General features: G+C 42.7%; 1 protein-coding gene across 4 annotated transcripts in view; it reads right to left on the reverse strand.

Moving 5' to 3' along the window:
- Nucleotides 1-23,231, reverse strand: part of LOC141270494 (uncharacterized) — a 342,259-nt gene that overhangs the window by 72,040 nt on the left and 246,988 nt on the right. The window contains exon 12 of one of the 4 annotated variants that reach the window (XM_073680498.1): nt 12,383-12,405. The exons of the other annotated variants lie outside the window; for them this stretch is intronic. Within the exon in view, the coding sequence (XP_073536599.1) occupies nt 12,383-12,405 (23 nt within the window). The remainder of the gene's footprint in view (nt 1-12,382; nt 12,406-23,231) is intronic. 4 annotated transcript variants of the gene reach the window in all.

Raw genomic sequence — 23,231 nt, forward strand, 5'->3', positions numbered from 1 at the left:
TGCCTTGCATACCAGGATGGGGGCTCAAGAGGTGCCATACATACCAGGATGGGAGCTCAAGGGGTGCCATGCATGCCAGGATGGGGGATCAAGGGGTGCCATGAAAACTGGGATGCATGATCCCCCGATGTTGTTCCTGACACATACCAACTTATACTCCAGTTCACTTTTTTCGGTTTAGATTGAAAAACATTGGTCTGAGTGCAGTCTGTTATTTTACAGAGAGCACTAGGAATGAAAATGTGATCGTTTGAATGAGCCTGGAGAGGAACTATTGGAGCGAGCTGTCATTGCTCCTATTTAAGCAGCATGAATGCCACAGTCAATCTATCTGGCATTTAAGTAGCACAGTCCTGAAGAGGCATATTGTTCATCCTTTATGACGCTGTCATGGAGGGTCAGTAGATTGCCATGGCAGCTTGGGTCCTGGTGAAGGCTTCCATTAATGACATCTTAGTATATCAAAAGGAAGAATGAAAAGTGGATTGTCTGTTGGTAAATATTGCAAAAGTGTGGTATGGTAAACCTTGCAGTTAAATTCTGATGCTTTCTATATTTTTGGAATCATAAATGTAGATACTTTCAAATAACTTCATAAGTTGGCCTATTTAGGTGACACCTGTGTCCCCATAGCCGTACTTCTTGTTCTGGTAGACGACATTTTATCTAGGATGAAGCTTCTATGGTTGTTGTTAATTTTTGTGTCTAGATAGTACTGTATTTTTCGGACTATAAGACGCACTTTTTTCCTCCAAAATTTTGGAGGAAAGTGGGGAGTGCGTCTTATAGTCCGAATACTATCTCCATGTATATACTGTGGCTCTACGTGGTAGGAGGTCTGGGGGAGCAGCAGCAGGGGATCAGCGGGGCACAGGAGGCAGCAGCCAACTGCTGCAGCCTGCGCTGTGCCCGCTACTAAAGAAAATGAATATTCCCTGCCATGGGCGTGGGGAGCAGGGAATATTAATTTTTCTTAATAGCTGGCACACTGTACCGCAGCGGTCTGTGTGCCCGCTATTAAAGCTCATGAATATTCACTACAACCCACTCCCATGGGTTGTAGTGAATATCCATGGTCTTTAATAGCTGGTACACTGACCACAGAGGGGCAGCAGGAGCCGTGCTGCAGTACAGAGTGCGCGCTCTCACACTGTGTAAGGGCGCATGGCAGGGACGCCATGCTCGCCCTGTCATGCGCGGCTCACAGTGAGAGTGTCAGCAGCAGAGCAGGACAGCGCTGGAGGAGAGAGGAGGTGAGTATGATTGATTTTTTTTTTTTGTGGGCAGCAGGATGGGGGCTCAAGGGGTGGCAAGCATACCAGGATGGGGGCTCAAGGGGTGCCATGCATACCAGGATGGGTGCTCAAGGGGTGCCTTGCATACCAGGATGGGGGCTCAAGGGGTGCCATACATACCAGGATGGGAGCTCAAGGGGTGCCATGCATACCAGGATGTGTGATCAAGGGGTGCCATGCATACCAGGATGTGTGATCAAGGGGTGCCATGCATACCAGGATGGGGGATCAAGGGGTGCCATGAAAACTGGGATGCATGATCCCCCGATGTTGTTCCTGACACATACCAACTTATACTCCAGTTCACTTTTTTCGGTTTAGATTGAAAAACATTGGTCTGAGTGCAGTCTGTTATTTTACAGAGAGCACTAGGAATGAAAATGTGATCGTTTGAATGAGCCTGGAGAGGAACTATTGGAGCGAGCTCTTATCGCTCCTTTTTAACCAACATAAATGCCACAGTCAATCTCTCTGGCATTTAAGTAGCGCAGTCCTGAAGGGGCATATCATTCCTCCTTTATGACGCAGTCATGGAATGTCAGTAGATTGCCATGGCAGCTTGGGTTCAGGTGAAGGCTCCCTTTAATAACATCTTAGTATACCAAAAGGAAGAATGAAAAGTGGATTGTCTGCTGGACTGCTGGTAAATATTGCAAAAGCGTAGTATGGTAAATCTTGCAGTTAAATTCTGATGCTTTCTACATTTTTGGAATCATAAATGTAGATACTTTCAAATAGCTCCATAAGTTGGCCTATTTATGTGACACCAGTGTCCCCATAGCTGTACTTCTTGTTCTAGTAAACGACATTTTATCTAGGATGAAGCTTCTATGGTTGTTGTTAATTCTTGTGTCTAGATAGAAACACTTTTGTACAGACAGCGGCTCAATATCATGTTGTATATTGGAATACAGTGCTAAAGTGAAGAAAGAATAGGATTCCTTCCATGTGATACCTTGACATAGGAAGAAGGAAAATGAGATTGTCTTTTGTGCTGCTGGTATATCAATTTTTTAAATTGTAAATTTTGCAATCTAATTCTCATATTCTCAACATGATTGGAATCAGAAATGTAGATACTTTCGAATTCCCCCACCAAACACTTTGCATACGTAGGTGCCACTTATGTATCCATTGCTGTACCTCTCATTTTGGTGGAAGATGACATTTTGTATTTAAAAATTTTTAAAAATAAATTCTGAACTCTCTAGGATGAAGCTAATATGGTTATGGTCATTCCAGTTGTTGAGATATAAACCTTTTTTACATATATAAGAGCCCAATATCATGTTGTATATTGGAATATAATGCTGACACATCTAAAGTGAAGAATAGGATTCCTTCCATCTGATACATTGAAGGAGTTCAATTAGTTGTGTAGTCTCCAAGATGGCTGGGTGGAGAGAGTACATAGGGCTGAAGAAACAAATCAGTACAGGTGGAGAAGTTACTAGTTAGTGAGTTTATCACTGAAATCATGCGTCTACCTGGGGGATTATCGAGATACCTATGTATTTTGGGGAGGTGGTAAAAAAAGGGTATACTGGGTCTGAACTTATGAGAAATTTCCTTTAATTCTTGGTTAATATGCCAGGAATTGGGCTCTATTGAACAGTTGGGTATATTCTCATTCTACTATTCTACTGATGGGAATGGATTGGTGCTTATAACAGCTTAGTATTTGAGGTCAGATAAAATCTTCATAGCCTTCCAAATGTAGTAGTTATAGTTTTGTATGACTTTACCATATCACGCTCTTGGTATATTTATTTACCAGCAGATAATCCGCTTTTCCTTCTTCCTTTTGGAATCCTTCTGACTTGCAGAGCAGCAGCAGCTGGACGTTCTTATGAACCTCTTTAAGGCTATATGCCCACGATGCTGAAATGCTCAGGATTTTTTCCTGAGCGTTTCTGCATCTCCCTAGCAGAAAAAACGCATGCGGATTGTACATGCGTTTTTCCTGCCAGGGACAAGCGGAAGTGAAGCGTTCTTCACATGCATTTCCGCATGCGGGTTGACAAGCGCTTTCCAGGTAATTTTAGCATCACTTGGAAAGTGCTTGACAACTTGGTCACACTATATAAATCCATGCAAACAGCATGGATTTATATAGTGTGACCGTAAAGAATGGTAAAAAATAAAAAAATAAATATACACTTACCTTCTGATGGCCCCCGGAGTCTTGATTCGATCCGTTCTGGCTTGCCGGCAGCTCGCGGTACACTAAAGGACCTGCCGTCACATGACTAAATGACATCAGAGCAGGTCCTTCCGTTCACCGCGATCTGCCGGCAAGCGAAGACAAGCACACCGGGGGCCATCAGAAGGTAAATATAATATATATTTTTTATTTTATTCCTTTTTTTTACAGGCTCTATGGTACCCGTATCCGGAGGAGAGTCTCCTCTTCTTCAGACCCGGGTACCATCCGCACATTGAAACTTATGGAATCCGCGTCTACAGATGCAGTGATGCGTAATCCATGCGTTCCAATGCAAGTCAATGGCAGTGAAAACGCAGTGCTTCCGCAAAATAATTGGTAGTGCTGTTTTTTTCCGCAATGATAAACCGTAGCGGAAATTTCCACAGCATGTGTACTGCACATGCGGATTATCATTGGGGAACATGGCAGGCCTTCTAGCAATCGTTTTTTAAGCGTTTCTGCAGCGGAATTGCCGCTGCGGAAAAGCTTAAAAAATGCATTGTGGGCACACAGCCTAATAGTTGTGCGTTTCACAACCCAACAAGGTGAACGAATATCACAACAGTAATGCTCCAAGTATCTGGTTAATGCCCTATAGTGCATTGTTTTGTCATCCCACAGCCTATTAACGCCATTTTGGTGTTCATGTGAAGCTCAGCCACAGACTTGGCTTCATATAAGTTTGTGTCCCAGGGTATGGATAGAGTATTGTGTGCGAAGGATGACCAGGAAAAAAATATTTTTGGTCAATGTACCACCCTCAAAAAAAGCACTACAAAGTGAGCAAAATGTTTTATGTACCCAAAAATGGTACTAATAAAATCTACAAATTAGCACAAAAAGCTGTCATACAGTTACACTGACTGAGAAAAAAATGTTATCAGTCTCAGAAAATGGCAACAAAATACATTTTGTTTGTCATTAAACTTCAGAACATTTTAAGGTACTAAAATAACTAACAAAGAATTATATTCCAATTTAAATAGGTTGGCCTTTTCTTAAAATATTCTGCCCTGGCTGCAGTTTTTTATATATTAAATTGTGCCGTGTTCACCAAACTTGGGCCCAACATTGAGATTACACCTCTGCTCCCGATGTCCAGTATTGGATGTGGCACTGATGTCCCAACTCTCTGTACTCAGAGAGATATAACTGTGTTATCTGTGGTGTTACATAGGACTGCTGGTGACATCTACTACATGATCTGTCCTTAGAGAGTTATCACTTATCTGTGAGAATGCATTTTATGTTTTGGTAGAGCAGCAAAATATTAGTCTCGTGGTCTGGGCCGCTGATCTTTTTTGACACTAGCAATACCCTAGTCACTATAATTTCCCCCAAAAATGCTAAATTTAAAAGAAAAAAAAGTGATCAAAGATGAACTAGAAATAAAGCATTAAACAGATGGAGGAATTTAAAAAAAACTGTGGGTCTCAGAAAATGGTGACACAGACCTCTGGATACAACAACAAAGTACACCTAAACACTTCTGTGGAGCTCTCAGGCCTACACACACACACACACACACACACACAAAACAGAGAAAAAAAACTCAGTAGCTGGAAATTTAACTTCCCCAACCACACCTTTGAGGCGGAGATATGGTGAGTGGCCGACCCACCCATCTATCACAGCCACTCACATAAATCCCAACCCTGTCATAGCAGATTAACCCCTCTCAGCACATAACATGCTGGAGAGAAACTTCTGGGTTTCATATCACGGAAGATAGCAATTTCAGTGACACATATCTCCCTTCACATACATCGTCAGTGACCCTGTCACAACATATACAGTAGAGACCAAAAGTTTGGACACACCTTCTCATTTAAAGATTTTTCTGTATTTTCATGACTATGAAAATTGTACATTCACACTGAAGGCATCAAAACTATGAATTAACACATGTGGAATTATATACTTAACAAAAAAGTGTGAAACAACTGAAAATATGTCTTATATTCTAGGTTCTTCAAAGTAGCCACCTTTTGCTTTGATGACTGCTTTGCACACTCTTGGCATGCTCTTGATGAGCTTCAAGAGGTAGTCACCGGAAATGGTCTTCCAACAATCTTGAAGGAGTTCCCAGAGATGCTTAGCACTTGTTGGCCCTTTTGCCTTAACTCTGCAGTCCAGCTCACCCCAAACCATCTCGATTGGGTTCAGGTCTGGTGACTGTGGAGGCCAGGTCATCTGGCGTAGCACCCCATCACTCTCTTTCTTGGTCAAATAGCCCTTACACAGCCTGGAGGTGTGTTTGGGGTCATTGTCCTGTTGAAAAATAAATGATGGTCCAACTAAACGCAAACTGGATGGAATAGCATGCCGCTGCAAGATGCTGTGGTAGCCATGCTGGTTCAGTATGCCTTCAATTTTGAATAAATCCCCAACAGTGTCACCAGCAAAGCACCCCCACACCATCACACCTCCTCCTCCATGCTTCACGGTGGGAACCAGGCATGTAGAGTCCATCCGTTCACCTTTTCTGCGTTGCACAAAGACACGGTGGTTGGAACCAAAGATCTCAAATTTGGACTCATCAGACCAAAGCACAGATTTCCACTGGTCTAATGTCCATTCATTGTGTTCTTTAGCCCAAACAAGTCTTTTCTGCTTGTTGCCTGTCCTTAGCAGTGGTTTCCTAGCAGCTATTTTACCATAAAGGCCTGCTGCACAAAGTCTCCTCTTAACAGTTGTTGAAGAGATGTGTCTGTTGCTAGAACTCTGTGTGGCATTGACCTGGTCTCTAATCTGAGCTGCTGTTAACCTGCGATTTCTGAGGCTGGTGACTCGGATAAACTTATCCTCAGAAGCAGAGGTGACTCTTGGTCTTCCTTTCCTGGGGCGGTCCTCATGTGAGCTAGGTTCTTTGTAGTGCTTGATGGTTTTTGCAACTGCACTTGGGGACACTTTCAAAGTTTGCCCAATTTTTCTGACTGACTGACCTTCATTTCTTAAAGTAATGATGGCCACTTGTTTTTCTTTACTTAGAATTTGTATTTTGGCAAGAATAAAGCAGCTAACAGTCTATTCAGTAGGACTATCAGCTGTGTATCCACCTGACTTCTGCACAACACAACTGATGGTCCCAACACCATTTATAAGGCAAGAAATCCCACTTATTAAACCTGACAGGGCACACCTGTGAAGTGAAAACCATTTCCGGTGACTACCTCTTGAAGCTCATCAAGAGAATGCCAAGAGTGTGCAAAGCAGTCATCAAAGAAAAAGGTGGCTACTTTGAAGAACCTGGAATATAAGACATATTTTCAGTTGTTTCACACTTTTTTGTTAAGTATATAATTCCACATGTGTTAATTCATAGTTTTGATGCCTTCAGTGTGAATGTACAATTTTCAAAGTCATGAAAATACAGAAAAATCTTTAAATGAGAAGGTGTGTCCAAACTTTTGGTCTGTACTGTATATAGAATACTTTACCTTATTTTCAACACTATAACTTTTGGTCTGCACTGTATATATATATGTGTATTTATAAACCTTATATGTTTGTTATGTCTTTACGGGGAATCTGTTACCACATTTAACCTATCTAAATTAATTAATACGGACATACAGGTTATATACTGCTGAAAAAAAGTGATACCTGCATGTCTCATATCAAATGCCTTGTTGATAAATCATCATCTTTAATCCATTTATGTAAACAACCTCTTCCAGATTCTGGGCAGGACATTGCCCGGAAGCTAACTCTGCCTCCGCCATGCATCTCCATATATCTCGCCTCCCATCAGCGTCACTCGGTCCCTATGATGTCGCCCGCTTGAGTGGAAAACCTCTTGAGTATTACTGTTCTCTTCTTTCCTCCGCATTCTTCCTCCCTTCTATGGGCACAGGCATTAAGGGCCTTCCCAGTGTTCCCTGTGTGATTAAACATGAGCACTGGAGAACACTGAGAACGGCCCCTGCACAGAAGATACTCAATGACTATGCCCATAGAAGAGCAGAAGACTTCGGAGGAAAGAAGGGAACAGTAATGTGCAAGCGAAAGATTTATTCTCAAACTTCCAACGCCACAGGACCAGAGTAACACTGATGGGAGGTGAGGTATATGGAGATGAATGACGGAGGCAGAGTTATCTTCTGGACATTGTTCTGCCCATTGCCTGGAAGACGTCATTTACATGAACCTGGAGAGTCCTGCAGTCCCAAAATGAATGGAGCGGAGGCCGAGCACAAACCTCCCATCCATCCAGGACTGCAGAGCCCGATCTCAGGATCTCTGGGGGTCCACAGGTCAGACCCCAGCGACCAGCACCTGGGGGAGGGGAGGCCGAGCACAAACCTCCCATCCATCCAGGACTGCAGAGCCCGATCTCAGGATCTCTGGGGGTCCACAGGTCAGACCCCAGCGACCAGCACCTGGGGGAGGGGAGGCCGAGCACAAACCTCCCATCCATCCAGGACTGCAGAGCCCGATCTCAGGATCTCTGGGGGTCCACAGGTCAGACCCCAGCGACCAGCACCTGGGGGAGGGGAGGCCGAGCACAAACCTCCCATCCATCCAGGACTGCAGAGCCCGATCTCAGGATCTCTGGGGGTCCACAGGTCAGACCCCAGCGACCAGCACCTGGGGGAGGGGAGGCCGAGCACAAACCTCCCATCCATCCAGGACTGCAGAGCCCGATCTCAGGATCTCTGGGGGTCCACAGGTCAGACCCCAGCGATCAGCACCTGGGGGAGGGGAGGACGAGTTTATTCAGGGAGGAAACAGGGAAAATAATAAGATGATAAAGTCCATTCATTATATGCTGAGGGAAAACGGACACATGAGTGTGAATAATGGCTAATCCATACAGAAAAAAATGAGGGGAATCTCCACATACCTCCACCTGCAGAGCCGCCACCACATATATGGCTGTTCTGTGCGCACAGGACCTGTGATGAGGTCACAGGAGGGGAGGAGTCAGGGGTCACATGATCAGGGGCCTCAGTGGATGCAGTACTCTGCTGTGCTGGTTGTCATGGTGCTGGATGAGCTGAAGTTTATGTGTGGGGTCAGGAGGGGTTTACAGTGTGGATGTAGCAGAGCCGTGTGTGTACGAGGCGTACGGAGCGGATCCGCGCGTGTACGAAGCGTACGGAGCGGAGCCGCGTGTGTACCAAGTGTACGGAGCGGAGCCGCGTGTGTACGAGGCGTACGGAGCGGAGCCGCGTGTGTACGAGGCGTACGGAGCGGAGCCGCGCGTGTACGAGGTGTACGGAGCGGAGCCGCGCGTGTACGAGGTGTACGGAGCGGAGCCGCGCGTGTACGAGGCGTACGGAGCGGATCCGCGCGTGTACGAGGCGTACGGAGCGGATCCGCGCGTGTACGAGGCGTACGGAGCGGATCCGCGCGTGTACGAGGCGTACGGAGCGGAGCCGCGCGTGTACGAAGTGTACGGAGCGGAGCCGCGCGTGTACGAAGTGTACGGAGCGGAGCCGCGCGTGTACGAGGTGTACGGAGCGGAGCCGCGCGTGTACGAGGTGTACGGAGCGGAGCCGCGCGTGTACGAGGCGTACGGAGCGGATCCGAGCGTGTACGAGGCGTACGGAGCGGAGCCGCGCGTGTACGAGGCGTACGGAGCGGAGCAGCGTGTGTACGAGGAGTACGGAGCGGAGCCGCGCGTGTACGAGGCGTGCGGAGCGGAGCCGCGCGTGTACGAGGCGTGCGGAGCGGAGCCGCGCCTGTACGAGGCGTGCGGAGCGGAGCCGCGCGTGTACGAGGCGTACGGAGCGGAGCCGCGCGTGTACGAGGTGTACGGAGCGGAGCCGCGCGTGTACGAGGTGTACGGCGCGGAGCCGCGCGTGTACGAGGTGTACGAAGCGGAGCCGCGCATGTACGAGGTGTACAAAGCCGAGCCGTGTATGTACAAAGTGTACGGAGAGGAGCAGTGTGTGTGTGAGTTGTATGGAGCAAAACTGTGTACCAAGCAGAGCCAGGTGTATATGACATGTACAAAGCAAAGCTACATATGTCTATGACGTGTACACTCTTTTCTTGGGAAATCATCTTCATGCCTGCTCCTCAATTCGAACCAGTGACATTTTGCTTGGGAATCAACCTAATAACACATTGAGCTGTTAGGGAATGTGAGAACAGATTGTAATTTGTAGTACACGGGAAGAAAAAGATTTTTCAACCACCAGAAGCAAAACAGTAACAATGCAGTGGCATGACAAGAATCTGCATAACTAATCATATGCTAAACAGCTGCAAGTCAAATTTATGTATGGGATAGTCAAGATGATTGTCTATAAAATTATGGTAGTCTCAGTAGTGGATAGTGAGATATGGAGCCCAAAAGTTCAAAACATTATTACCATTTTGCTAGTCAGAGTATACATACACTACTCACAAAACGTTAGGGACATAGCCTTTCGGGTGAAATCTCAGGATGAACCTAAAATGCATTCTAACCTTTTGTGAAGTTAATTTGCCCTTCTCTAAACTTTTGAATGCACATGTCCATCTGTTCAATATTTTAGTACTTTTTGCACAACTTGCTGTTCTCTAACAAGGAGCTTAATGGCAAAATTCACAGCAAGAGTTTGATCCATGAATCAGCCAATACATTTCGGGGTTCAGTTAGAATTGGTATTTAAACAGTTTTCCACTTCATGCTGTTCACATTTTGACATCATGAGACCAAGACGACACCTAACAATTAATCAACAGTACCTCGCCATTGTGAGGCTTCAAGCAGGATGTTCTCAGACGGAAGTGGCCACTGAGCAGGTCACCAGCAGGTTGCAACAGATATACAGAGAGACTGGAAGAGTAAGAGAAAGGTAGAGAAGTGGACATCCTATGGCCTAATCCCACACTGTTGACCGCTTCATTGTGAACAATTCCCTTCGGAATCGGATGATGAATGCAACACAACTCTAAGCACATTTAAAGCAAATGTGTCAGCAGGATTTAGCCCTATAAACTAAAGGCATGATGTGAAGCGATCCGCTCAGTGGCTGCTGAATACTTACCTTATGAAGTTTTAAGAAAATTACGTCTTCTGTGCTGGAGTGTGCTTCGGTGCATGCACAGATCGAGATTTCGGCTCTGAACTGGGCTAAGAGCTTGATCTGCGCATGCGCTGCCTCCGGCGCCATCTTACTGGGGTCCTACATACAGGATGCTGGCTGCCAATGCGCATGCGCCACCCAAACAATTATTGTGTGGGCGATGGCATGAAATTTTAAAAGGAGGCAGGTCACTGAATAATCAGTGACCTGCACAAGAAACAGAGGAGGCTGGTGGGAGGCGGAGAACGAGAAGACGACTCTGCCCCCACGTCCCTCCCTGAAGCACACAAGACATCATTTTCTGAAAGCTTAAAAGGGTGAGCATTCAGCAGCCACTGAGCGGATCCCTTCACATCAGGTATCATATTAATCAGCATCACAGTGCCATTATAGCCATGCCTTTAGTTAATAGGGCTAAATCCTGGTGACAGGTTCGCTTTAAGGGAGGTGAGAGGCACCTAAGTGTCATGTCAGATTATTCAAAACTGTTTGCATCAGCATGGTCTGAGTGCTAGATGACCTGCAAAGGGACCAGACCACACCACCAGGCACAGGCATCGTCTTACATAAGCTAGGGAGCATCTACGCTGGACAAGTGACCAGTGTGCCTTAGTCGATGCACACTGAGCAGAAATAATGGCTGCTAATGATGTTGGGAGACGTTAAGGAGAGCACTTTGCATCAGCCACTGTTGTCACCAGACGAGTCTTTGGTGGTGGTGTTACAATGTGTGGGCAGGTGTGTCTAGTCAATACAGAACTGCCCTACACTTTGTGAATGGTACAGTGACAAACCCCTACTACTTGAATAAGATCATTAATCCAGTCATTGTGCCTCTGCACGAACAACACATGCCTAATTTCATCTTCATGGACGACAATGCTCCAGCTCATTGAGATCGCATCATTATTGAACAGATGCTAGAGACTGGGGTACCTCAAATGGAGTGGCCTGCATTTTTTCCAGACCTGAATCCCATAGAAAACCTGCGGGATCAGCTGAGTTGCCGTGTAGAGGCTTGTAACTTTGTATCCCAGAACTTCAATGACATGAGGGCCGCCCTTCTAGAAGAGTGAGATGCCATGCCTCAGCAGACAATAACTTTTGAACAGCATGAGATGTTATTGTCAAGCTGTTATTGATGTTCAAGGCCACATGACAAGCTATTGAGACATTGACATTTTTCTTTTGTTTCAATAAATTTTGAGATGAGCAAATCACCATTTCATGCTTCTACTTAAATGCCTTACTTTCATGATAAAATATCACTGCAGCGTGAACTTTTTATGTTTTCCATATTTTTGTACCATGTTAGGTTAGCCAGTAGATAGAAAAATATTTAGATTTGAGAGTCCTCAGTGGTTGATACCTTTTAATGGCTAACTGAAAAGATGGTAACAAGTTGCAAGCTTTCGAGACTACGCAGGTCTCTTCATCAGGTTTATAATGCAAAATCTGAAGAGCCACATATTTATACACAATAAGACACAGAAATAATGCAATAGATGATGTCTGCCGTAGTGATAACTTTGCTTTCCGTAACCTGTCTCATCTAAATATTTTACGTTTTCCATAAATTTCACCAGAAAGTCAAATATCCCTAATGCTTTGTGAGTAGTCTATATATATATATATGAAGGGCAGGACCGTCGGATCACGGAAGAGACGCTGTGAGTCAACCCCTCCTCCCCCCTCCTACCCTGCGGCTGCGGTCCCCCTTACCCGATCTGCTGAACTCCGGGGTGATAGAGAGCGGAGCCTTTGCTTGGGGGAGGTGGGGGTGCGGGTGCCCGAAGCCGCGCTTTGCCTTGTGGTGCTGGAGGAGGAGGTGCACCGTGCCCGGAGTGAAGGAGCAGGACCGCCGCTCTTGGGAGAGACGACCCTGGTGCCCCCTGGACCTTCTCTCCCTCATTGCTCCTTTCTTGCAGAGCGGGACACTGACCGGGAACGGTACTGTAAGCCTCTTCATCTTTTGGCGCCAAAAGTTCCCGCCATCTTCCTCTGAGAAAGACGGCCGCCATTTTGCCATACCACAGGGAGTTAATAAGCTGTCTAAACATAGTTCCCAGGTGTAAATTCCCAATCTACTGCTATGTGAGTCTTCACCAGTGTTGCCTAGTGCAAGACTGCCACCTGCTGGAACTTTTGGGTAAAACAGAAAACTCCAAGTTATTGCCCAATATATAGTGATATGGCTTTGTCCGGTACCTAACCTCATTATGCTGATCACAAGATGAGGTGACTCCTACTACACAGACCTCTATAAAAGCGACACGACGCATTTCTATTCAAAGTGAACAGTGAAGCTAGGCTAATACTCCAAAACAGAGAATAAGCTTAATAACGCTATATCTTGTTCCCATTAATAAAAGCAAAAATGACCAGAGGCAATCCTCGTAAAACAGCGTCACCTACTAAACTGACTGAATTTTTTACACGGGGAGCCGCACAGTCTACTTCCATTCAGAGTGAGACACAACGAGACTCCTCGCCACCCTCGGGTCGCTCCTCCCGTGAAAGCTCAACTATGGGAGAAGATCCAGGGACTGCAGATGCTCCGTTAACTAAAAACATGATGCAAGAGTTACTGAGCACTCTACGTAAATCTTTAAAAGATGACATGAAACAAATGGTGAGTGCCTTGACAAAAGATGTGAGAAACCTGGAGGAGCGTACCTCACGGTTGGAGGACAAAATGGTAGATTTTGCGGATTCTCACAATTCTCTGGTTGACGCATACTACGAATTAAAAGATTCCTCAGAATATCTCAGAAATAAAATGGGAGACCAAGAGGACAGATCTCGTAGGAATAACGTGAGACTACGTGGGTTTCCAGAAAGTGTTAAAAATTCAGATTTGCCCCAATTTTTTCACAACCTGCTGCAGTCTGTACTTCCAGACGCATCTGACTCTGAGTTGGTAGTGGACAGAATTCACAGGGTTCCTAAACCTAAACATGTAAATCCCTCACTGCCTAGAGATACTCTAGCAAGGATTCAATTTTTTACCATCAAAGAAAATTTTTTACCCTGAATCAGAGATAAACCAGATCTACCCGCTCCGTTCCAAGAGATCACTATTTTTCAAGATTTATCAGCCGCTACCTTAGCAAAACGTAAGGTAACCCCCAAATAAACCTGAGAACTTCCGACCTATCTCACTACTGAATTGTGATCTTAAATTGTACTCTAAGATCCTAGCTCAAAGAATTAATTTGGTCCTTCCTCAACTGATAGCACCAGATCAAATGGGTTTTGTGCCGGGGAGACAAACTAGAGACGCCACTCGACGTGTTCTAAACTTGATACATAGAGCAGAAAAATCTGAAGTCCCCAGTGTGCTCGTTTCGCTGGACGCAGAAAAAGCGTTTCATCGAGTACACTGGGGATATCTTCAAGCAGTCTTGCCTAAATTTGGGTTCATTGGACACATACAAAAGGATATAATGGCGTTATATTCCTCCCCGAGTGCGAAGGTATTAGCAGCAGGCTTTAGCTCAAAACGGTTTCATATCTCGAATGGAACTCGCCAGGGGTGTCCGTTGTCACCTGCAATTTTTGCATTGATAATGGAGCCCTTGGCGCAGAAGATTCGTACTTGTGAAGATATCTCTGGAATTAAAATAGGATCCGTAGCCCACCCAATTGGTCTGTATGCGGATGATGTAATTATTTCTGTAACACACCCCGAAACTTCCCTCCGAGCACTGCTATCCATTCTCTCTCAGTTCTCAGAAGTATCTCTCTACAAATTGAACTCCACAAAGTCAATGGCCCTCCCGATTGGCTGTCCCTCTAGATTAATTTCTGATTTAAAAAAATTCCTGCCATTTACGTGGGCTAAAAACTCCATTCTCTACCTGGGAATTCACCTAATATCCCCCTCTAAAAATTTAGTCTCTAAAAATATTTCAGAATTACTAAATTCTATCAAACCAGAACTCAAAAGACTAAGCACTTTAGAATTTTCTTGGATGGCCCATATACAAACGTGTAAAATGACATTTTTACCTAAAATTCTATATCTTTTAAGATGTATACCACTTCCCATACAAAAAAAAACAACTAGACGAAATCCAAGCTCTACTATTTCGTTTTATTTGGTGTGGCAAAAAACCCAAAAACCCAGATTCCAAAGCTCTTTGTTGTCTTATAGAATGGGATTGGGAGGTTTGGGACTACCGAATATCCACCTCTACTATAAAGCATGCACGATTGATGCTCTTAGAGAGTGGTGGGACACTAAGTCCAATCTCTCCTGGGTTCAAATGAAAAAATCAGAAACTAAACTTCATTCTACTAGATTTATGTTGGAAGCGGAATTTCTGCTCCCGGGGTCTCAATCTTGCTCTCTCCCTACAATGATACATGCTCTTAAAATGTGGAGTTGATTTTTAAAAGGATTATACACATTCCGTTGAAATATATCTCGTTTAGGAGCGTTGATTTGGTGGTCCCTTTCTCCCAATTCCATCATTGGGAAGATCACGGTATTCCTAATTTGCAGTCTATGTTTTTAGCTAGTTCTATTAAAACGTTTGATGAACTTTCTTCCATATATCAACTCCACAGCAATCTTCTCTTTTCCTATATTCAACTGAAGAGTTTTTTATCCTCTTCCCCAGCAATTATGTCTCGACTGGCTCCATCCACAATACAACATTTTATCTTAGGGAAGAAGGGATTCTCCAGGGGTGTCTCGGTAGCATATAATTATCTCAATTCTCCCTCTGACAATACTAAGCACCCGTACATGGTTAAATGGGAATCAGATTTGGGCACTTCGTTCACGTATGAACAATGGCAATTAGCTCTGTCTTGGCCCATTAAAGGTTCGTCATGCATAAACCACCTAGAAATTGCAAAAAAAATCCAACTCCGTTGGTATTTACCCCCAAACCGTATAGCTCACCTATCCCAGGGAGCATCCCTTTAATGCTGGAAAAATTGTAGAGAAACAGGCACACTCTTGCATTCTTGATGGTCTTGCTCTAAATTAAATAGCTTTTGGAAGGAGGTATATAAGATATTATCACACTGTGCTGGAACTGACATCCCAATGAATCCAGCATTAGCTTTACTGAACATAGGCATTACTGACCTCCCGTACAAAAATAGATGGCTCTGTTCCTTTATATTAACTGCGGCCAGACTAGCCCTTGCCTCTAAGTTGAAATCCCACTCTGCTCCATCAATGGATGACATCTGGTGGAGAGTCGATTCATATAATTCCTATGAAATGATTCTGTCATGGGACGTTTCAAAAAAAGATAAGACCCAACAACGGTGGTCTGCATGGCTGGAAGTTAAAGCATTTTTTCATAACCAAGATTCTTGAGTATAGTATGTTCATGATTAACATTACACCACACTTCTTGCTTTTGTAGAATCTGGACTTAGTTCCTTCTCTATGTATAATTCCTGACGGTATCCATTTTGGAGAATATACCCTTCCCTGGTTTACTTCCCCCTCCTCCTCTCCCTTCCACAATTGAGAGGTTGGCTTATATCCAGCTACCCTTCCTCTCTTGTTCCTCAGATTCATGACATTAAAGTTTCCTTGCTACTTGCTCTCAGAAGCAATATTGTACACTAAATATTGTATGTGATGTATCTGATGTCCTTTTTCCTTTGTTATGTTTGAAAAATTCTAATAAAAACTCATTGTTTTAAAAAAATAAAAATAAATTATATATAAATATAAATATATATATATATATATATATATATATATGAATACACACGTGGTCAAAATTGTTGGTACCCTTCCTTTAATGAAAGAAAAACCCACAATGGTCACAGAAATAACTTGAATCTGACAAAAGTAATAATAAATTAAAAATCTATGAAAATGAACAAATAAAAGTCAGTCATTGCACCCTTGCTTCCACAGAATTTAAAAAAAAAATTAAACTCATGAAATAGGCCTGGACAGAAATGATGGTACCCTTAACTTACTATTTTGTTAAACAACCTTTTCAGGCAATCAAACGATTCCTGTAACTGTCAATGAGACTTCTGCACCTCTCGACGGGTATTTTGGCCCACTCCTCAAGAGCAAACTGCTCCAATTGTCTTGTGTTTGAAGGTTGCCTTTTCCAGACAGCTCTTTCCAAAGATGCTCAATAGGATTTAGGTCAGGGCTCATAGAAGGCCACTTCAGAATAGTCTAATGTTTTCCTCTTAGCCATTCTTGGGTGTTTTTAGCTGTGTGTTTTGGGTCATTATCCTGGTGCAAGATCCATGACCTGTGACTGAGATCAAGCTTTCTGACACTGGATAATCCCTGGATAGTCTTGAGATTTCATTGTACCCTGCACAGATTCAAGACACCCTATGCCAGATGCAACAAAACAGCCCCAGAACATAACAGAGCTTCCTCCATGTTTCACAGTAGGGACAGTGTTCTTTTGCTTCATTTTTCCGTCTGTGAACATAGAGCTGATGTGCCTTGCCAAAAGCTTCCATTTTTGTCTTATCTGTCCATAGTACACTCTCCCAGAAGCTTTGTGGCTTGTCAACATGTAGTTTGGCAAATTCCAGTCTGGCTTTGCTATGATTTTTTTTTCCAACAATTGTGTTCTCCTTTGTAGTCTCCCATGAAGTCGGATGGTGTGATCTGACACTGATGTTCCTTGATCTTGAAGTTCACCTTTAATCTCTTTAGAAGTTTTCCTGGGCTCTTTTGTTACCATTTGTATTATCCGTCTCTTTGATTTGTCATCAATTTTCCTCCTGCGGCCACGTCCAGGGAGGTTGGCTACAGTCCCATGGATCTGAAATTTCTGAATAATATGTGCAACTGTAGTCACAGGAACATCAAGCTGCTTGGAGATGGTCTTCTAACCTTTACCTTTAACATGCTTGTCTATAATTTCCTTTCTAATCTCCTGAGACAACTCTTTCCTTTGCTTCCTCTGGTCCATGTTGAGTGTGGTACACACCATGTCACCAAGCAGCACAGTGAGTATCTGTAGCCCTATATACAGGCCCACTGACACTGATTGCAAGATTGTAGACACATGTGATGCAAATTAGTGGACACAACTTGATTTAACATTTCTCTTTTGTCACATTATTTTCAGGGGTACCATCATTTCTGTCCAGGCCTATTTCATGAGTTACATTTTTTTTTTTTAATTCTGTGGAAGCAGGGTTGAAAAGCAATGTCTGACTTTCATTTTCATAGATTTTTAATTTATTACTTTTGTCAGATTTAAGTTATTTCTGTGACCATTGTGGGTTTTTCTTTCATTAAATGAGGGGTACCGACAATTTTGACCACGTGTGTATATATAAATTATGAAATAGAGATGAGAAATTATAAAACTAAGTTTTACTCAGTTCTGTAGCTACTATTCCATGATGTAGCCAGATAACATACTCAAACTGATGAAAGTTTGTCTTAAAATGTTATATACCTTTACAATGCTGGGTAATTATACCGGGCCCCTATAAAAAGGATAATTTCCAAAATGGAAAAGTGTCTTAACAAACCAGAGATCCTTAATGTAATTCTTCCTTCAATGCAAGTGATTCTCACTAAATTAGAATATCATCAAAAAGATAATTTATTTCAGTGCTTCAACGCAAAAAGTGAAACTAATATTATACAGAGTCATTACAAGCAGAGTGATCTATTTCAAGTGTTTACTTCTGTTAATGTTGATGATTATGGCTTACAGCCAATGAAAACACAAAAATTATTATCTCAGTAAAGTAGAATACTTTATAACAACAGCTTGAAAAATGATTTTAAAATCCGAAATGTTGGTCTACTGAAATGTATTTTCAGTAAATGCACTCGATACTTGGTCATGGCTCCTTTTGCATCAATTACTGCATCAATACAGCGTGGCATGGAGGCGATCAGCCTGTAGCACTGCTGAGATGTTATGGAAGCCCAGGTTGCTTTGATGCCAGCCTTCAGCTCGTCTGCATTGTTGGGTCTGGTGTCTCTCATCTTCCTCTTGACAATACCCCATATATTCTTGTTAGGAACGACACCATCGTGATCATACCATATTCCGTCGCTGCCGTCACTTTGTCAGGGATTCGGCACATGCACAATGCCGATTACTCACTACGTAGTTATCGGCAAGCGAGCAGTGAGAGTACGGCATACACACCTCCAAATTCCAAAGCATGGAATATGTGTATATGCCCCCGTATGATCACTGCCAGCTTCACGATAGCCCAATGAATATTATTCGCTGCCACCACCGATCAGTTTTAAAATATAATACAGGCCTGATCGGGCGCCTGATTTCTGGTAGCGTATGGCTTCGGGGGAGGGACGATTACAGAGCACAAAAAACAGAACTATTAAATTTTATATTTAATCCAAAAGGGAGGCAGTGTTTATGAAAAATATACAAAGATTTTACAAAGGGGGACAATACAGTACAGAATATACAGTTACACAAAATAAAAATGGATTAACAGAACTTACTAGACAGATTGCAGAGACGATTCAGTTTAGCTGGAGGGGAGGCGCTCTAATGGACCATTATCGAACAGGACCACTGCTTACACATAAATACGTATCTCCCGGCATGAGTATGGACCCATCTTCAGCTGGATCTTTTATGCTGAAGGGGGGCCTGCCCACACAATCCCCTGTGATGACCTCACGTGGGCTGCGCTCCACCCTTCATGTTTTTATTAAAATCTCTAACTTATAATAAACAATAAACACTTGAAGGAAGAATTACATTAAGGTTCTCAGGTTTGTTAAGACACTTTTCCATTTTGGAAATGATTCTTTTTATAGGGGACTGTCAGGGACATCAGTGACGACTCCGGGGAGATCCCTCAATATCCCACTGCTGCCGTCACTTTGTCAGGATTGAGCAGGGATTTGTGCACACACGATCCCGATTACTCACTCCGTAGCTATTAGCAAGCGAGCAGAAAGCGTATGGTGTACACACCTCCGGATTCCAATGCATGGAATATGTGTATACGCCCCATACGGTTACTGCCAGCTACACGATAGCCCAATTACGATTATTCGCTGCCACCACCGACCAGCTTTTAAAATACAATACAGGCCTGATCGGACGCCTGCTTTCTGGTAGCGTATCTGGCTTCAGGGGAGGGAACGATAACATAGCAAAAGAAACAGAGCTATTAAATTTTATATTTAATCCAAAAGGGAGGTAGTGTTTAGGAAAAATATACAAAGATTTTACAAAAGGAGACAATACAGTACAGAATATACAGTTTACACCAAAATAAAAGGGATCAATGTAAAAAATACTTATTTTCGTATATTTTTCTATCGAGAACTTCTTACCAGATGTGATCGATCAAAGACTATCACGATATTCTTATAAAAAAATGTATCGATTTATTCTTGGATTGTCCATTAAAAAGAATGATTGCAGTAGTTACATAAAATAGTTACAAAGTGATTGTCCATTTGTCCATAATTAGCTTAATAGTTGAGATTTACCCATTTTTTCTTGGGATCCTGAATGGTAGATTGCGTCTGTTTGTGTCCAGCACGTGTGTCAGGATAACACCATGTGTCCGGGTAAAGCACGTGTCTCGTTGGGCCTACATCGGCAGCTGTTTCCTTCACACATAAATCCTCGTCCAGTGTCCTGTGAAATGGCAAGAGCGCCCCCCCCTGTCTCTAACATGGGGTTATATAGGCCGGCATACCAGCTGTTCTTCTACTTATGGTACTAACTTACACCAACTAAAAATACAAATAGCGCATGTCATCTAGAAACCCTAGCTTGGGGCTGATGCAATCTTATGCAATGTATGGTACAGAATTCAGAATAAAATGAATATCTGTAATTAATATTTAACAATTAAATAGAAGAAACTTACTATAAAGTTCGCAGAGACGACTCAGTATAGCTGGAGGGGAGACACTCCAATTCATTTGACCATTATCGAAAGTGACCCCTGCTATATAAAATATATATTCCCAGTAATGAGTACTGACCCCCCCCTTTGGCTGTGTCTTTTATGCCAAAGGGGGAGACCTGCCCACACACCCCTTGTGATGACCTCACATGGGCTGGGTACCAGCCTTCATATTTTTATTAGAATCTCTAACTTCTGAGATAACTTATCTCTGGTGGATCGCAGAAGCTTGCAAGTGACGCCATAATTTCCATTATGAATTTACCTTTCTTTAGAGACGTCACATGACATAGCTGCAGTCTGTTATTTTGTACTTTTGCATTACCGCTCCCCGGGGGGCATACAGCTATGGAAAATTATCCATATTGCTCCTTAGCTGACTCTGCCACTAAAAATATGCTTCCCATTATTATCGGAAGTATAGAACTTCATATATTCCATATTTTGCGTTGCTGCTGGAAAGACTGAAGATTGCGGTTAACCAAAAGGATTTTGCAAATGAGGGTGACAGAGTTCCTTTGAAGCCCAAGAGCTGTATCATCTGTCTTCCAATCTCTGGCCCATCTGCTCAAAGGTGTCCATTTATCACAGGTCTGAGCTAAGAGGGACTGCATTTGTATGTTAATTAGAAGGGGCTATTGAGCTTCTTGTACTGCTATTTGCATACAGCCAGCTCCGTAGATTGCCAGCTCCGTAGATTGTCAGCTCTTCTCCTGTGAGAAATGGTAGATAGGAGGGGGAATGAGTGGTTTCAGGGGAAGAGCGAAATTCTAAATATTTCTAGGACAGGGACCAGTATAATTACCCAGCATTGCAAAGGTCTATAACGTTTTAAGAAGAACTTTCATCAGTTTGAGTATCTTATGCCACATCATGGAATAGTGGCTACAGAACTGAGTAAAACTTAGTTTTATAATTTCTCATCTCCATTTCACTTTTTGTATTGAAGAACTGAAATAAATTAACTTTTTGATAATATTCTAATTTAGTGAGAAGCACTTATACTTCTATACAAACCATGCCAGCTCTCCCTCAACTACACAGGTCCTAAGGCAATATCAACATATAAACAATAAAAAATATAGATGCAAACAGATGGATATTAGTATTAAAGGTAGATGTTTATTAATTTTAGGTTACAAGTTCTAAAGGGGTGGTCCGACACCTCTCTCCTCTATGTGGTCTGGTATCAGGTGTGGGTAGATGCTGTTAAAAAGAGGGAACCATCCAGCTCCCAGCTGGTCTCACCTGATTACTAAGACACCATAATTATTAGATGTGACATGCATGGTGTCTGACGTTTGCCTCAGCAACTGTCCCGATTATGTATACAAGAGAAGGGCTGGTCAACCCTTCTAAGATGCAGTTATAGTGTTGAAAATAAGGTAAAGTATTCTATATACAGTACATTAAATATTTAGGACTGTTATATGCATTCTACTTGCTAATGTTTATTTTGCCATTGCATACAGTACACTACCTAATCATTTTTTTACTGTTCTAAATTGCTCTCCTTTTAAGAAGTGTGCCTTAACTTATACTGTAACTTTTCTTGTACATGTCATAAATGAAAGAATTTTATAAAATAAGAAATGGCTACATCCACGTGTACTTTTCATGATGTTTAAGAAAATGTAATTTCTTTGTTAAACATTCTACCATTCTCAATGTGAAAATGGCTTCTCCTCTGTGTGTATTCTCTAATTCATAACAAGAATAGATTTACAGAAACAACAATTCCCACATTCTGAACATTAAAATTACTTCTCTCCTGTGTGAGTTCTCAGATGTACAGTAAGACTTGATTTAGTGGTAAAACATTTTCCACATTCTGAACATGAAAACGGCTTTTCCCCTGTGTGAGTTCTTTTATGTTTAACAAGATCTCCTTTTTGAGTAAAACATTTCCCACATTCGTGACATGAAAATGGCTTCTCCCCTGTATGAATTCTCAGATGTGCAACAAGACTTGTTTTGTAGGTAAAATATTTCCCACATTCTGGACATGAAAATGGCTTCTCCCCTGTGTGAGCTCTTTTATGTTTAACAAGATCTCTTTTGCAAGTAAAACATTTCCCACATTCATGACATGAAAATGGTTTCTCCCCTGTGTGATTTCTCTGATGTGCAGTAAGACTTGCTTTACTAACAAAACATTTCCCACATTCGGAACATGAAAATGGCTTCTCCCCTGTGTGAGTTCTTTTATGTTTAACGAGATCTCCTTTGCAAGTAAAACATTTCTCACATTCTGGACATGAAAATGGTTTCTCCCCTGTGTGACTTCTCAGATGTGCAAAAAAATTTGCTTTCTTGTTAAAACATTTCCCACATTCGGAACATGAAAATGGCTTCTCCCCTGTGTGAATTTTCTGATGTACAACAAGATTTGTTTTGTATGTAAAGTATCTCCCACATTGTGTACATGAAAATAGTTTCTCCCCTGTGTGAATTCTCTGATGTACAGTAAGATATTCTTTCTTGGTAAAACATTTCCCACATTCTGAACATGAAAATGGCTTCTCCCCTGTGTGAGTTATTTTATGTTTAATGAGTTTTCCTTTGTGAGTAAAACATTTCCCACATTCATGACATGAAAATGGCTTCTCCCCTGTGTGAGTTTTCTGATGTACAGTAAGATTTCCTTTCTTGGTAAAACATTTCCCACATTCTGAACATGAAAATGGCTTCTCCCCTGTGTGAGTTCTTTTATGTTTAACAAGATCTCCATTGCAAGTAAAACATTTCCCACATTCTTGGCATGGAAATGGCTTCTCCCCTGTGTGAATTCTCTGATGTACAGTAAGATTTGTTTTGTTGGTAAAA

This window comes from Phyllobates terribilis, unplaced genomic scaffold, assembly GCF_046119375.1.
Source record: "Phyllobates terribilis strain yellow unplaced genomic scaffold, ASM4611937v1 Scaffold_5__5_contigs__length_657084704, whole genome shotgun sequence".
Lineage (NCBI taxonomy): Eukaryota > Metazoa > Chordata > Amphibia > Anura > Dendrobatidae > Phyllobates > Phyllobates terribilis.